The following is a 16,069-nucleotide window of genomic DNA, read 5'->3' as shown; positions in this document are numbered from 1 at the left end:
TCCAGGAGCTGCATGACTTGGAGAAAATTCATCTCTGCTTTCTCATTTGCAAAATGAGAGGTTTGGTCTAGAGTGGGGATAAGAAATGGATTTTAAGTATAATGTTCTTCCAGTTGATTACGAATGGCTGCTTGAAGTGCTGGGCTGTCTCCAGCTCCAAGGCCTGATCTGGGCTCATTAGGAAAGGACTGCAATTGATTAACAATGGTTGTCATAGTAACGGTGGTAGGGGAGGGGCAGGGAATGGCAAAGTGCCTGCCACAGGCTTTCATACCTGGTCCAGAGGAGCTCGAAGGTCCTTGGGAATTCTGCCACTTGTAATTCTGTGACTCAGTGCCATATTGCTTTATCTGTGCTTTGTCTAGCATGTCAGTGGCCATCACCTGAGAAAGTTTCTCAGTTCCTGTGTTTTCAGAGATGGTAACCTTACAACAAAATACGTACTGATCTGTCACACTCCTACACAGGCAGCTCAAGCTTCCTGCCCCCAGGGGTCTGGGAAAGCAGGTTGGAAAGAAGCATTTACATTTACTAAGCATCTATTGAGTACGGATGTTTTACACACATGCGCGCACACACACACACACACACACACGGATGTTTTACACACACGCGCGCACACACACACACACACACACGTCTCTTACTTCTAACCCCCACGCCCATCCCCATCCCCACCCTGTGCCCCCAGCCAGTGGTCACTAACCCGTCCTTTCACAGAGCAGGGACCAGGGCTCAGAGCAGGGAGGGACGCTCCCCAAGGAGCAGGATTCCACCCTGGGCCGCTTCAGACTCCCAAGTCCCACTGCACGGTGCTCCCCTAAATGAACCCAAGTGTCTTGCTGATTCCTCCTCTTCCAGGAAGTGGAGGTGAAAAATGAAAATGACAGCAGCGCTCAACGGTGCCAGGAGGTCTGAGCAGACTTCTCTGTGACCCCATCCCCCATCATTTTTCCTACAGTCTGCTGGACGTGGCACGGCGGGCAGACGCTCCTGCCTGACGGGGAGGCCGGCGAAGCTCATCGGATGTGGGGCGTGACGGTGAGTCCCCCTCCTCACCAGGTCCCTTCCCCCGGCCCTGCCTGTGAGCCAGAGGAGGACAGGGCATGACCAAGGCCTCTGCGGGTCCTGTCCTCTGGCTCTCCTCCCAGGAAGCCCTCCCTACACCAGTGGGAATTAAAACACTGCTGCCACCTCCACCAAACCTTCTCCCTAGGAGTCAGAGGCCCCAAGTGAGGCCCCAGGAGTCTGCAGTGCCCCGACAGGAAAGTGGAGGCCTCTGAAAGCCTCCAAGATTCTTTAAGGAGACCACGGTGAGGGGTGTCTTACAAAAGAAGGTGTGGAGAGGTGATAGATGGCAAATGGTCAAGACAATCCCATCTCTGCATCCTAGAGATGGACCTCCAAGATGAAGCCCGAGCCTGCCTGCTGCCAGCCTGGGGTCAGAGGCTGGGGCGAGGGCAAGGACCTCTGGGTAGTGGTGGCAGATACACCTCAAAGACACCCCTTGAAGCTGCGGCTGCCACATCCAGAGGCGGCCGTTGGGGCCACCGCTGGGAAGGCACTGCCTTGACCAAGGATGTTCGTCCAGCCCGTCGGCTCAGGTTGGGCCCTCGGGTCCCTTAGTGCCTACATTCACAGAAACCAAGAGGCAAAACAAGAGCCCCACCTCATGCTCCACTTGTGGGAATGTACATAGGGAAACAGTATGAAGTTTCCTCAAAAAATTAAAACCAGAATTACAATATGAACCAGTAATTCCATTTTTGGGTTTACACCCAAAGGAACCAGAATCAGGGATTCAAAGATCTATCAGCACATTCGTGTATATAGCAGCATTATTATTTACTGAGGCTAAGAGGCAGACACAATCCACTGTCCACTAACAAATGAATGGGAACCGAATGTGGCGCATACATACAACGCAGTATTATTCAACATGAAAGAGGAAAGACATTCAGACACGTGCTACAACGTGGATGAGCCCTGAGGACATTACGCTCAGTGAAACAAGCCAGTCAGAAAACAAATACTGTATGATTCCACTCATAGGAGGTCACTGGAGTAGACAAGTTCACGAGACAGCGGAAGGGTGGTTCAGGAACTGGGAGGCAGGGAGGCTGTTAGGAGCTATAGACAGTCCAATGGGAATAGTGTTTTAATTCTGCAAGATGAAAAGATTTCTGGAGATTGGCTACACAACAGTGTGAATGTGTTTACTACTGAACCGTATGCACAAAAATGGCTGGGATAATAAATTTTAAGTTTTATATACTTCACCACAATTTTATAAATGTTCCATAAAGAACATGAGTTTGGGGGTGCCTGGGTGGCTCAGTCATTAAGCGTCTGCCTTCGGCTCGGGTCATGATCCCAGGGTCCTGGGATCGAGCCCCGCATCGGGCTCCCCGCTCAGCAGGAAGCCTGCTTCTCCCTTTCCCACTCCCCAAGCTTGTGTTCCTTCTCTCACTGTGTCTCTCTCTTCAAATAAATAAATAAAGTCTTTATTTAAAAAAAAAAAAAGAACATGAGTTTGGGGACTTTAGGAATCAACAAGAGTTAAGTGATTTTTTTTCTTTTTCTTTTAGTACTGGCTCTACCACATACCTCTGTTGTACAACTGCGCTGAGCCTCAGTTACTTCATCTGTAAAATGGGATCAACAGGGTATCTGCCTTGTATGGTTGTCACGTGAATCCTAGGAGGGGAAGTTAGATCCCAGGCACACCTGGTACACAGCCAGAACTCCACAAATGAATGGCAGCTCTTACCTTCATCATCACCTCTTACTATTAAGGTAATTACGGGCATTAGTTATTAGTGAGCATTCAATACATTACAGCACCGATGGGCTGGTATGAACCAAGATTTACCCCGAAAATGAAAGAGGTGGATCTGGAGAGGCAGTGGTCAATCTGGTCACTTTCTGAGCCATACGGACAGAATGAGGGAATATGGTGGGATGTTGTGGCCTTTGATACTATTTTTTTTTCCCCTTGATGTTATTTTTTAAACAAAACAAAAAATGAACTCATGAGCTTTGTGGGTTTTGCAAAATCATGCCTAGGGGCCAGGAAGGGCAGAGCCATGCATCCTACAGCCAGGATGCAAAGGCTCTGGGGTAAACATGGCCCAGGCTGCTGGTGGGGGGCAGCCACACCCCCGCATGGGGAGATCGTCACCCCCCCAACCCCCGACATGCTCCGCCTACTCAGAAACCACAGAAATCGGCTTGTTCTGCAGCAGACACCATCAGCCTAATGAGATTTCAAATTAAATCACTGTCACTTAGCTAGTGGCATCAAGCAAAAGCAGACTGTTCCATTTCTTAAGTAAAAATTTCCAGATTCCAATCTCTGAGGCCAGGCAATTTGTAGGGCACAAGGAATTCAGACCTTGAATTTCAGCAGGATTAAGCAAAGCTGTGATCCCACCAACGTGTCCACCATTTAAATCCTGCCTTCCTGGTTCTTTCCTCTGGGGACTGTGAGGAACCTGAACACACTGTACATCCAGTATAGGTCATGTTCAATGTTCCCGATGCAAGATGCTACTAACTTGGCTGGGCTCCTGAAGCCCTTGCTGATCTAATTTCTGTCCCTCCCCAGCCTTCTCTGCTGTGTCTCCAAGCATACATCCAGCTGTAGCACTCAAAACTATGTAGCGTTCCTCAAACTTGGTCTTATTTCCATACACCCCCTTGACTTTGAACAAAGAACACTTCTGCAAGGAATGCCCGTCTTTCCCACAATTAAGAATTCCTAGACATCACTCAAAATACAGCTCAAGGGTCACCTCTTCCTGGAAGCCTGCCGAGAAACGTGAAGGGTCTAAGACTTTAGTCTACGTGCAAGATGACCTGTGAGCCTTCCTCGGTGTCATGGATGGCAGCAGAAGACACAAGACTCCTGGGTCAGAGTCAAAGGACCTGATCGCTGACAGTACAGAGCAGTGCGTTTGCAATGGTTCCAAGTTCCCTGGGGCAATCCAGAGGGGCCCAGGGGGGGTTGTGCTTTCAGTGGGTGTGCAATGGGGCTGAGGAATGCCCAGCTTAGAGAACCCAAATCTTCCATAATGGAATGGAGTCACACCCGCTCTCCTCTGCCTAAGAGAAGGAGCTAGCTCTGTCTCCCAAGGCTGCTTGCTGTACAGTCTGGAGCAGAGGGGCAATGAGTGGCTCTTTTTATAAAACGAGCAGAAATGCCAGAGATAATGAAGGACTGTCTCCCAACAAAGTCCTCCCTGCTACCTGACCTGGCCTCTGCACAGAGCTCCCACCAGGCCCCGGACGACCTCTGCCTTAGGAGAGAGGAATTCACATTGTAATGACCTGTGTATTTCTTAAATGCCAGCCTGGGTGCTCACTGACGTTAGTGTCTTTCGCATTTATCGGTCCGACATACAATAAATGTGCAAATAAATGAATGAGTTGAATAAGTATTACTGGGAATTTTGATAGCTCTGGTTTAGGAGTAATTAGGTAATAACCAACGGCTGGCATTTACTGATGGCTCACTCCTGCATTCCAGGCAATGTATGACTTGTTTTTGATGTGTTTTTTTGTTTTGTTTTTGTTTTTTTTGACCTGGATTGTTTTATCCACAGGAACTCTATATGGAAGATAATTTATGAACCTGCCTGTACCTGTAGGGAAACTAAGGCTTAGGGCAGTTAAGGAATTTCATTGAAATCACACAGCTCCTAAGCAACAGAGCCACCCTTTGAAAGGGATCGGCCTGTGTCCAGGCCCTTCGCCACCCTGCTGACGTGCTCTCCAGGCCTTCGACAGGAGACATCCAAGCTCAGTTTGGGGTGTTTGTGGAAGGGTGTGGAAAGAAGGAAGGAGGGTGTGCCTGTCTCTTCGCAGCTGAAGGCAGTAGCCTGCATGTCCCCATCACTTCACCACCCTACCCTGGCTGACTCATGGCAGGCCCATCAGCCTCCTCATATGGATACTGAACACTACGATCATTTCTCTCCCTTGCCTATCCCATGCCCCCCCCCCCCCCCCCCCCCCCCACCTCAGCCGGGAACTTCACACCTTCCTAATCTGCTCCACAGTGGGGCAGATGGTGTTTGGTCTTGGGAACAGCCTGGAATGCGGCACTGACCTTTCTCCCCATGAAAGGGAGTAAGGATATGCTACATCTGTGAAGCTTCTATATTTGCTACAACCTCCAACTCGAAAACAGCCATTCCCCTTGACCTAATAACCCAACATGTATAAACAAAAGGAAGATCTGGATGATCCCCCACTGGAACAGCCACCGTAGGCGAGAGGTGGTGAGAGGGAGGGTCTCAGAAACTGCAACTAAGGGTAAAATCAGTACAACTTTTCCAGGGGAAAACGTGGCAGTATCTCTCAAAATGACGCACCCCCTTTGACTGAGCCATTTCATTTCTAGGGCTTACACAGTGAACTTACTTGAAAAACCATTCAAAAGTATAGCTAGACATTTACGACAAAATTATAAAATTCAGAAGCTCCTTTTTAAAACATTAAAAATAGGTATATAAATTGATAAAGGAAAAATCGCTGCATGTTTCAATGTCTCCAAAGATATCTACTATTAACGATATAACATGTATTTTTGCTCGGCTTTGTATGCATACTTTTTCTTTCTGAAAATGAGATTCTTTTATATGCTCCAGATGTAGTGTATTTTCTTTACTTTCTATAGTACGTATACTGCTCTGTGATTGCTTTTTTTTTTTTCACTTAACATTTTATTGAAAGCGTCCCTTCATATCAACTTACAAAGCCTATACAAAACTCATTTGTTAACTGCATACCATTTTGATTTGAGATGTGGAATCATGTATATTTAATGAACTTCTTTCAGAAGGACTTTTAGGTTGAGGAGAGTACAATGGAATATACTCAACTTATAGCTTAAAAAGAAATGCCTACTGCTTCTTAAAGTCTGCTCACCCACATCAACTCCTACTTGGGGATCGTTTATCCATTTCTCAGAATGATCCAGAACTCCTCAAGTTTTCCTATAACTTTTTCCGACTGGATTAAGGCATGAGGGCCTTATACTTGGCCAGAAATCACAAAGCCAACTCAAACTATAAATCCAGAAATGCAAACGTACCCAGATATCTGGTTATAGGGCTGGAGACCTGCAGGCTTGCACAAGACTATGTTATCGCTCTTACAACCCTGAGTCTACACATTCTGCCAACTTCCTGCAACTTGTCAGCACCTGGCCATCCCTGTTCATGTCATTCACCGTGGCTCATCCTTCCCCCAGTGTATCCCCAACGCCCAAACCAGACACATGACAGGAATGACTTGCAAGGACAAGAACTGCAAGGTGAGTCAATCTGAGCATAGAGCTTCTGGCAAAGCCTGTGACTCAGAGGGTGAGGTGGGCCCCTGGAGAACTTAGCCCCGGGCTACAAACATCAAAGGAGAGAAGCCCCATGGAGGCCTCCCACAAACCCTCAGCAGCCTGCAAATTCCATTCTTTCTGCAGTAGGTTGCTGGGAACCAGGAGAGAAGCTGATGAGAACGCAGTTTAATTACTTCTCAGTAATACCAGGCCTTACACAAAGAGTTTTTATAAACCTTGCCTTCCTAGATTCTAGCCCAACTTTGTCAATCAGGGATTATTAGCCCCATTGGGTAAGGGAAGAAACCGAATCACAGAGGTCAGAGTTCATCAGGGTCAACGGGGTCTGAGCCCAGGCGGGCCTCACACCTTGTTCAGACTTCATTCTGCCTGGACACTGATGGACGGGGAAGGGCTGCATTTCCTGGGACTCGGCCACCCCCGCCTCCCTGCCCAGCAGACTCTCCAGGAGGCAGGGCTGCTGGGAGTGGACTGTTTCTCTAACAGATTCATGCCATCCCCTATGCATTTCCATTAAAATAAACCTCCAGCGACATGTTGTCATGGTGCCCTCAGCAATTCCACTGAACTGATCAGGGCGACTCTGGCCTCAAATGTCAGGCTACAGGGAGCAAACGAAGCCGGTACCCCACCTGGGCCCTGATCATTCTCTGAGTCAAGGTGGTCTTGGTTAGTCGAACTGCTATGATCTGGCTGTTTTGGGCAGTGAAATGAGACCTGCGGCCTCATATCTTGAGCAATCTTTGGAGTTGGTTGGACGTGATTGAACCTGTAGGTTCAAACTAGCTATGTTCGGCTGGAAAAACAAACGAACCCACTCTTCTAGCTCTTCTAATGCGAAAACAGGAAAGACAGCAAAGGCGTGATGTGCTAAGCTTTGTAGTTGTGAACCGTACCTTAATGAGAGGACACGTCCCTTCAAACTGGGCCCTGGCTAATTGGGCCAGATTCTTCCTGTTTGGGAACACAGTTCTATAAATAAAAGCATCTCATTTCTGCAGCATGGCTTGTCCCCTCTCTGGCTTCCAGCAGGCTACTTTCTTCCTGACCCTTCTGCTCACAAGGAGCCCAACGTCCATCAGCCCACCCACTGGCCCGTGAAGGGAGTGGGCCTGAGGCCTCAGAACAAAAGCCTCACGGAAAGATGTCAGACCCCATCACCATCGCAGGGGCCCTCGGGTAGAATAACGAACCGCGCTGGCCTGTCCCCCTTTCACAGCTGAAAGTAAAAACAGACCAGCACCTTAGGCAGCCTGCAATGAATTTCCTAGACAGGCATACAGGATTACGGTGTGTAACTTTCCAGGGGCCTCCTCGGGTCACCATACGTATTAATACACACACACCGGAATTTGAAGAAAGGAAAACAGGGGGTGCTTGGTGGTGATTTGTAATTGAATTCATCTGGGAGTTTTAAATCCTGAAAATTCAGCCCATGTTTATGGTATTTTAAGGTTTGAACAGCACAGGATTTTGTCCTTTTGAATGGCAAATCTCTTTCCCATTTCAGAGAACGATTCTTCTCTGAAGCAGGCATTTCCAAGCCAACTAGGGAATGGGACAAATGGGACAAAAACTAGGGAGTGGTGACAAAGGCCCTCCCTTTGAAAGCAATCTAGGCTTTACGGCTTCCTAAATCTTTGTAAAGATGATGCTCATGCCTCAGCCCATTGTGCTGGGACAATGGCGACCCACGAAGTGAAGAGGTGTTGAATGGGAGACTTCTGTGGGCACGTGAAACTAGATCTCTCTACTCCAACTCTTGGCAAGCCACACTGACAATGAGAGAGGCTCTTCTGGAGGGGACCCATGCCACCATTTCTGCCACACATATCTGTTCCAGAGGTGGCCTGAAAAGTCTCCAGCCTGTTCTCCAAAAACCCATGGGATTTGCCAGACACTGGCCAGTCAAGCATCAGATGCTCCCCCCATTGCCCTTCTAGCTAAGCAAATTGGAATTTATTCCCACAGAGAAACTCAATGAGTTCCTGTCCCAAGGGGCTCAGCAGAAATCAAGAAAAGCTGGGTTTCTGGGATCTATCTCTTCCTGTCAGCCTCCTGCATTCTCAAGGCCGTCATGTGTGGGAGTTCTGACTGCACACTGCACAAAGGCACAGCATGTCCTCCATTGCAGGGTGGACACAAGAGACTGCATGTGCAGGTGTGGAGATTCTGGGTCCCCCAGCTGGGCCTGAAGCACAGACGCCCGTGGGCACACAAGACCATGCACACCTGGAAAAGTTGGATGCAGACCTGCTAGAAGCAGCGTGCACTCGAGGCAGCTGCTCTCCAACTTGAGCACGTCCTTGGAATCTTCAAGATCTTACCTCTCCCCCGCCCACCACTCTTGGAGCCTCAGACCTCAAAACCTGACTAGATCCCCCCTCCCTTGGGGGCCAACAGAGGAGGCCTGGGCTGGGGGTATGGCTGGCCACCTGTGCCCCTGGGCCTCGGGCAGGTGCAGGTTATTCATAGTCAGGCCTGCTGCCCTCAGAAGCTCCCCAGAGTAAACATGGACCATTGTGGAGTAAGATGCTTTTTTTTTTTTTTTTTCAGTTGGCAACAAAGACTGTTTTTTTTTGTTTGTTTGTTTGTTTGTTTTCTAATTCACAGCCCTGAAAGTTCTGTTTCCCTGCCTCTTCTATTCGTGGCTAAGGCTGAGGCTTTCCTTTTATCATAGGGCCCCAACCGGAAATTCTCTAAGCTTTTCCCTATTGGTACCATGACCATATACTATGACTGTTTGTCTGCTTTGTTTTCCCTCCCCTCTCTCTCTTCCCACCTTTGAAAGCCAGCTTCTCTTTCCTCCTGACCTTAATCAATCCTGTCCCCACTTCAAAGGTTTTTGTGACTGGGGTGACCCAGCCCATACGAGGCAAACTCATGCTTCTAGCCTCAGCTGCTAGAGCTCTTTCCATTTCAGCACAGATCTTACCCCCAGGTCCCTGGAATGAGGGGTCACCCTCACCACAGACAACCCTCCAAACCTCCCATCCTGAAGTCAATGTCTGGGCTCTGTGTCAGAAACAAGCAAAAAAGAACCCAGCAACTACCAACCACATCAACACCACCTCCCTAGCTCGATGGGTACACTGTTTCTCTTCCTATGATGATGCCGAAAGAGGCGAGGAAAAATCCTTGACCCCTTCTGAAGGTCAAGGAAATGCTCTGCACCTTGGAGGGTAAGAGCTTGTAGATGGAGTTTGTCTCGGGCACCTAGGCATAGAAGGACTAGTTCTTGGGGTCCCCATAGAGAATGCACATTTTTATGGCTGGCCACGTCACATGGCGGTCACCCCGTCCACTCCTCACCAGCTACCTGCTTCTGAAGCCAGCCACCTCTGTGAGAAGGTGAAGAGCAGTCGAGTGCCCTGAGACCTGGGAGTCTGGAGACCGGTGACTCCCATGGGGCCACCTCCTGACCTGTGCCGAGGCTTTCCTTCTGTGAAATGCTGCCCCTTCTACCAGTAGGACTCTGTCATTTTATAAGAACCATCCCGCCACTGGAGAAAGCAACACGCCACTGTGTAGGTGGACCCATCACAAAAGGGTTAGAGCATGAAGCCTGGAGTGGGACAACACTCCGTTTCCCTTAGGCCACGGGATTCCACTAATTAAGGTGATGTCGCTCTCAACCTGCCCAACCAGGGCTGGGATTACAAAAGGGCCTGGCCACGCCAGGGGCTTTGGGGACTCCAGGCTGGACAGGCCAGGTCTTAGTGCCAAGGCCCCCAGTCAGAGTACCTGGTACTTCCTTATTCCCTTTCAGGGCTGAGAGGGAGTCAGGCAAATGCCAACTGAATTTCATTTCTCTGTTGTTTCTGATGCAAAGAGCACTGTGCTAGAGCCTGTTGCCCGAACACATCGCTCTGGTCAGAAATGCAGGAATTGGGGAATCTTGGTAGAAAGGAGACGGGAGAGGTGAATGAGAGTCCGCTCCCTTCTGCCCATGGCCTGAAGTTTGGGTCACCCTTTGCAAGTGAAGGGGCTGAGCCCAGGAGGCCTGACAACTCACGTGGCTCCTTTTGCTTTCTTCATCTCCCACAGACGTGATGACTGTCTCCGAGAAGACCGTTTGTCCAGTCTGGTTGTTGGTTACCTACGGCAGAGCAAGTACAGTGAATGTGAAACAGAAGGAATTCTGGGCAAATCCCACAAGCTGGTTTCTTTTTTCTTCCTTTCTTCTTCTTCTTTTTTTTTTTTTTAAGATTGTATTTATTTGACAGAGAGAGAGACACAGCAGAGAGGGAACACAGCTGGGGGAGTGGGAGAGGGAGAAGTAGGCTTCCTGCCCAGCAGAGAGCCCAATGTGGGCCTCAATCCCAGGACCCTGGAATCATGACCTGAGCGAAAGGCGGTTGCTTAACGACTGAGCCACCCGGGCGCCCATTTTTCCGGCTTCCTGAAGCCACAATAACTGCCCAAATCAACAGAATGCCTGCTCCCCGTTTTATTTTGATTTTAGCTGCGGCCTCCAGGCGGATGGCCCCCCTCTCGGTACAGCCATCAGAAAAAAACAGCAGAGGGGCCCCTGGGTGGCTCAGTGGGTTAATCCTCAGCCTTCGGGGCTCAGGTCAAGATCTCAGGGTCCTGTGATCAGGTTCCACATGGAGCCCCACATCGGGCTCTCTGCTCAGCAGGGGGCCTGCTTCCTCCTCTCTGTCTCTTCTCTGCCTGTGTCTCTGCCTACTTGTGATCTCTGTCTGTCAAATAAATAAATAAAATCTTAAAAAAAAAAAAAAAAAGAAACACAGCAGAGTCTCCCTCACAGGGCTGCTCGGTGGACGGACAGCGGAGGCTCTGCACAGAGCCTGGCATGCAGCAAACACTCAGCAGTAGCTGTTTCTACTGTTCTCGGGCTTATCACTCAGAACTCAACGGCAACAGCCTTTTCAACAACAACCCATCTGGGCGTCTCATCAAACGTCTTTCATGAGAAGCAAGAAGGTTTTAGCTAGAGCTGCCCCCGTCCTGATTCTGGTGACACAGTTCATCTAGGAAGTGCTTTATTGCAAAGGGAGGCACCCCTCCACCTGCTGTCTGCATCTGATGGTGTTTACCGGCAGCAAACGCCTCTGGGCTGAGCCCCACACCCCACTCGCACCCCGCGCCACTCCTGCCCCATCCGAGGTCCTGTCCACGGAACGCTAGTGCCAGTAATGAAGATCAGAAGGGACGTCTGCCCAGGAGGTAGGGGATCTGGGTTCTTTGAGCCTTGGCTCAGCTACCACCAACCACCTAATGTGTCACCAGGAGTAAGTCACTTCTCTGATTCATCCCATCCTCATTTCTAGGTCATCTACAAAGTTCCTGCCAGCTCTAATAACACAAGGAAACTGTCCGAAACAGAGCAGAAACACAGCCTACTTTGTCACAGTGGACCAAACTCCAGTTCTCGGGAGATAAGGATCATGTCTTCACCAACATGTTTCAATACTTTGAGGCAAATAAATCCTCTCCCCAACAAAGAGGCAGCATCCTTTTCCTCTCTGCCAGATTTTTGCCGAATTAACTGATGGGATATTTTTTTTAAATTCTATGGTCCTATACTGCAGGTACAGGTTGCAGGACTTCTAAGAGCCTTTATTATATTTATTTATTATACTAATGGGCATTTTCCTATCTCTAGGAGAAATAATTAAGATGTTTCCTGAACATGTTTCACCACCGCCCAGCCCCTCGTGAAGCACCAAACAGATGGTCCGTAGAACCCACGGGGGAGCTGCTATGTGGCGCTCATGACATAACTTTACCAGAAGAAACAGGAATAGAACCACCGGCTGTTGCAAGCACTTTTGTCATTTACCGTGAGCTCTCAGGTACCGTAAGTCATCTGACCCCTATGCTACTGTCACATACGTACCGACTTCCCTATTTCCTAAATGCATTTAGTGAGGGACATAAAATTTAAATGGTTTTTCAAAATCACACTAGTTACCGGCAGGACTCACCCCTGGGTTTCCCAACATGTACAAGAAGCAACCTTAAGCAGAGGCAAACCTGTTAGCTAATTATCGTCAAAGAGAAGGACTTAATATTGGTTTTGACAAAAGTAAAGCAAAGAGTTTTGGAAACATTCTTCAGACCTCTGATGAGCAATGCTAAAGGACTGGTCAGCAGGTGACTTGTTCATTTATCTGGGGGCAAGGTGGAGGGTACACCCAGCTAACGCTGGGGACCGTGGGAAAAGTGCCACACAAAAGCTACTTTACAATCAAGGCAACGGCCCGTAAAAATCGACCCCCTTATGCTCCATGACACAGATATACTATTGTTTCAACCAAGTCATGACCTGGGCCCTTGAACAAAAGTGAGACCCTCTCGTTGGAGCCACTGGGCCTTGCACATATGGGCTGAGACGAGGTTTGAGGTCAAGCTCCTTGATGCTCACAGCAGAACGTCAACTCGATAGCCTCTACCTGTGGCCCTGAATATCGGCACGTCAGACTCTTCGAGAGAAACCGGGTTCACGGGCTTTGCCCTCCTCGTCCTGCCTACGTCATGCCAGACACATCTCGTGCCACGGCGGGTTCAGGCTACGTGCCTCTGGATTTGCAACGTTTTCTTCTTCAAGTCGGGGGGAGGAATGAACCTGCTTGCTCCTCATGTTAGATATCAAACCAGGAGACACTGAGACATGGGGCAGGCTAGAACAAACTCTGCTATAGAAATCTGAGTGGATAGCCAGCAAACAAATGTTCAGTCTTAATGGCAAAGGAGGCTTTCCCTCCCAAAGATGGAGTATAACCCATTTGAGCTCCTCCTGAGGAAACGGTGAGGATCTATTCAGCAAACATGGACTCTATTCCAACTCCCTGCTAAAACACCCATTAAAACCTATGAGATAAATTCCTCAAATTCAATACTAGAGAAGTCTCTCTCTAGACACTTGTTTGCACCCTTTTATCAAATGATAAAACCCCCCGACCATTCCTTTGCAATCAGATTGGCAGGCAGCCTAGAGTTAAATTTACTGCTTAAATGCAAAAGCAATTTAGGTTTCTGATATGCAGCTTTCCCTCTTAAATAGCTCCCTCACTCCCTCTGGTTTTTAATCTGTGTTTTACCAGCCTCATTTGCATTTTTGGCTTAAGGATCCAATTTGTAAAGAAGACCTTAGTTCTCTGATAGGACAGGAAGCTACGGAAAAGGGGAGGTGCTGGCCGTGGCCACACTTACCTTGTGAATTTCTCGGTGCACGTGGATGGTATTATTTCCCACCTTGGTTTCCGTGTTGGTCTCATTGTGATAGCTGGAAGGCAAGCTTGCCACATTCACTTCAGATGTTTTAGCTGCAGCTTCTTCCGCTTCCATCTATTAAATCAATGAACTTAATGAGCAAATTGTTTTCTCTTGATACAAATCAGTCCATTAGAAAAACAGAACCACCCTCTTCCTTTTCTGCAATTATAAATAATAGTAGTAGTAATAGTTCCTGTTAATTGCCCACCAGGATAAGACACTGCACTAAAAGTTTTACAACTATCATAGCCTTAGATCTCACAGCCTCCCTCGAAGGTAGGTGTGAATGTACCCATTTCACAGTTGCAGAGAGTAAGGCTCAAGAAGACTGGATAACTTCCAGAGATTATCCGTGAAGGACATCGCTCATCATCAGGGCAATGCACATCAAAACCACAATCAGGTATCACCACACAGCTGTCAGAGTGACTAAGATCAAACACACAAGAAACAACGAGCTTTGGCGAGGATGTGGAGAAAAAGGAACCCCAGTGCACTGCTGATTGAAGGCAAACTTCTGCAGCCACTGTGGGAAACCAGAATGGAGGTTCCTCAAAAAATTAAAAATAGAATTACGATATAATCCAGTAATTCCACTATTGGGTATTTACCCAAAGAATACAAGAACACTAAGGTGAAAACGTCTGCACTGCTATGTTTACTGGATTATTTACAACAGCCCAACTATGGAAGCAAGCAGCCCATGTGTCCATCAGCAGATGAATGTGCAGAGAGCATGTGGTATATAGATATGCACGTACATATAACATGGAGTATTGCTCTGCCAGAAAAGGAATGAAATCTTGCCATTTACAAAACCATGGGTGGCTCCAGAGGGTATAATGCTAAGGGAAATAAGTCAGTCAGAGAAAGACAAATACCGGAGGATATCACTCATATGTAGAATCCAAGAAACAAAACAGATGAATAAAGAAAAAAAGAGATTGGGACGCCTGGGTGGCTCAGTTGGTTAAGCAGCTGCCTTCGGCTCAGGTCATGATCCCAGCGTCCTGGGATCGAGTCCCACATCGGGCTCCTTGCCCCGCAGGGAGCCTGCCTCTCCCTCTGACTCTGCCTGCCTCTCTGCCTGTGCTCTCTCTCTCTGACAAATAAATAAATAAAATCTTTAAAAAAAAAAAAAAAAAGAGATAAGAGAATAGACTCTTAACTATAGAAAACGAACAGATGGTCACCAGAGGGGAGGGGATGAAACAGGTGAAGGGGATTAAGAGGACGCATATTGTGATGGGCACTATTTATTAAACACCATTAAACACCATTTATTGGAATTACAATTTTTAAAAGTCCACTGTAGTCTATCCAGATGACACATTAAAAAGAAAAAAAAAGGACTGTCAGGGAAGGGCAGAGCTGGGATCTGAGCATGCTTCTGCTGAACAGTCTTGGCCCCTGACAGGGCTGCTGGGGCCCGGTCCCTCTCCCAGCAACCTAACCCGGAGGTTACCTGCATTCAGCTGCCTTTCATGCCAAGAACCAGTCTGGTCTCTCTCTGAGAGCCCTCTCTGGCTGCTCACTATGCACCGATGCTAGGGAGTTAACACCCCAAGAACCATCCTCAATCAGTGAGGGGCAGGCTATGAGGGTAAACACCCCAGCTCCCTCCGCACTCAAAGGGGCAGTCTCTCTCTCAGGACCCCCAGCAGAGCCTAGCAGTGACCTGCTCAGTAGCACAGCCTTTACTCCCTCTCTTCTCTTCCATCTTACTTTCCCATTTCCTCCTGGTGTTTCTGGGATCACTTCCCAAACACATTATTTGCTCCCAAGCCTTTGCTGCAGGGCCTGGTGGTGGTAGGCAGACCCCAACAGCCCCCAGGATGGCCCTTTCCCTGATACAGGTAGGACCACAGCTATGTCTCCTTCCCACCCCGTCGCTTGGGTACAAGAGAGACCCTGGTAGAGGGCTGGCTGACTAGTTCCCAGGGCTCACCCTCCTCCTGCCTCTTCTTCCACATGTGTTCCCCTCTGGTGTCAGGTTTCTGAGGCTGCTGCTCTCAGATCCCCCGGGCTCATGAGCCCCCACGACACCTACACCAGATATATCCGTCAACCTGAAACTGTACCCAATTTCCCCTTGTGGATTTACTGCTACGCCCCACCCTGAGTGGGCAGTGGACAAAAGGACCAGTTCACAGCTGGGTGGACTCAGAAAGAGGCCACATCACGGACTAGTTGCGCCAGTGAGACACTCTGTCTAGGAATTTAAAACAAGAGACACAAAGAGAAGTTCTAGTTCATGGCTGGCAGTTTTCCAATACTATCTTTGACTCTGGGCTATTTTTACTTCATAAAACTAATCTTCAAAAAGATTCTATTTTTTTACAAAAATCACCATCTTCTATTCCCTCATGTACTAAATGAGGCACCTCTTTTCCTGTCTCTCCCAACTGGATTTGCTGAGCTGGGGTGGCTATGGGGAAGGAATTTCCATGTTTCCATGCAGCACAAAAA

General features: G+C 48.4%; 1 protein-coding gene across 1 annotated transcript in view; it reads right to left on the bottom strand.

Moving 5' to 3' along the window:
• Positions 1-16,069, bottom strand: part of DKK3 (dickkopf WNT signaling pathway inhibitor 3) — a 45,008-nt gene that overhangs the window by 22,588 nt on the left and 6,351 nt on the right. The window contains exons 3-4 of the mRNA XM_059408104.1: positions 13,538-13,672; positions 10,374-10,457 (exon numbers count right to left, since the gene is read on the bottom strand). Coding sequence (XP_059264087.1) covers positions 10,374-10,457; positions 13,538-13,672 — 219 coding nt within the window. The remainder of the gene's footprint in view (positions 1-10,373; positions 10,458-13,537; positions 13,673-16,069) is intronic.

The sequence above is a fragment of the Mustela nigripes genome, chromosome 1 (genome assembly GCF_022355385.1).
Source record: "Mustela nigripes isolate SB6536 chromosome 1, MUSNIG.SB6536, whole genome shotgun sequence".
NCBI lineage: Eukaryota > Metazoa > Chordata > Mammalia > Carnivora > Mustelidae > Mustela > Mustela nigripes.
The sequence above is the reverse complement of the archived record's forward strand: the minus strand, read 5'-3'. Positions and strand labels throughout refer to the sequence as shown.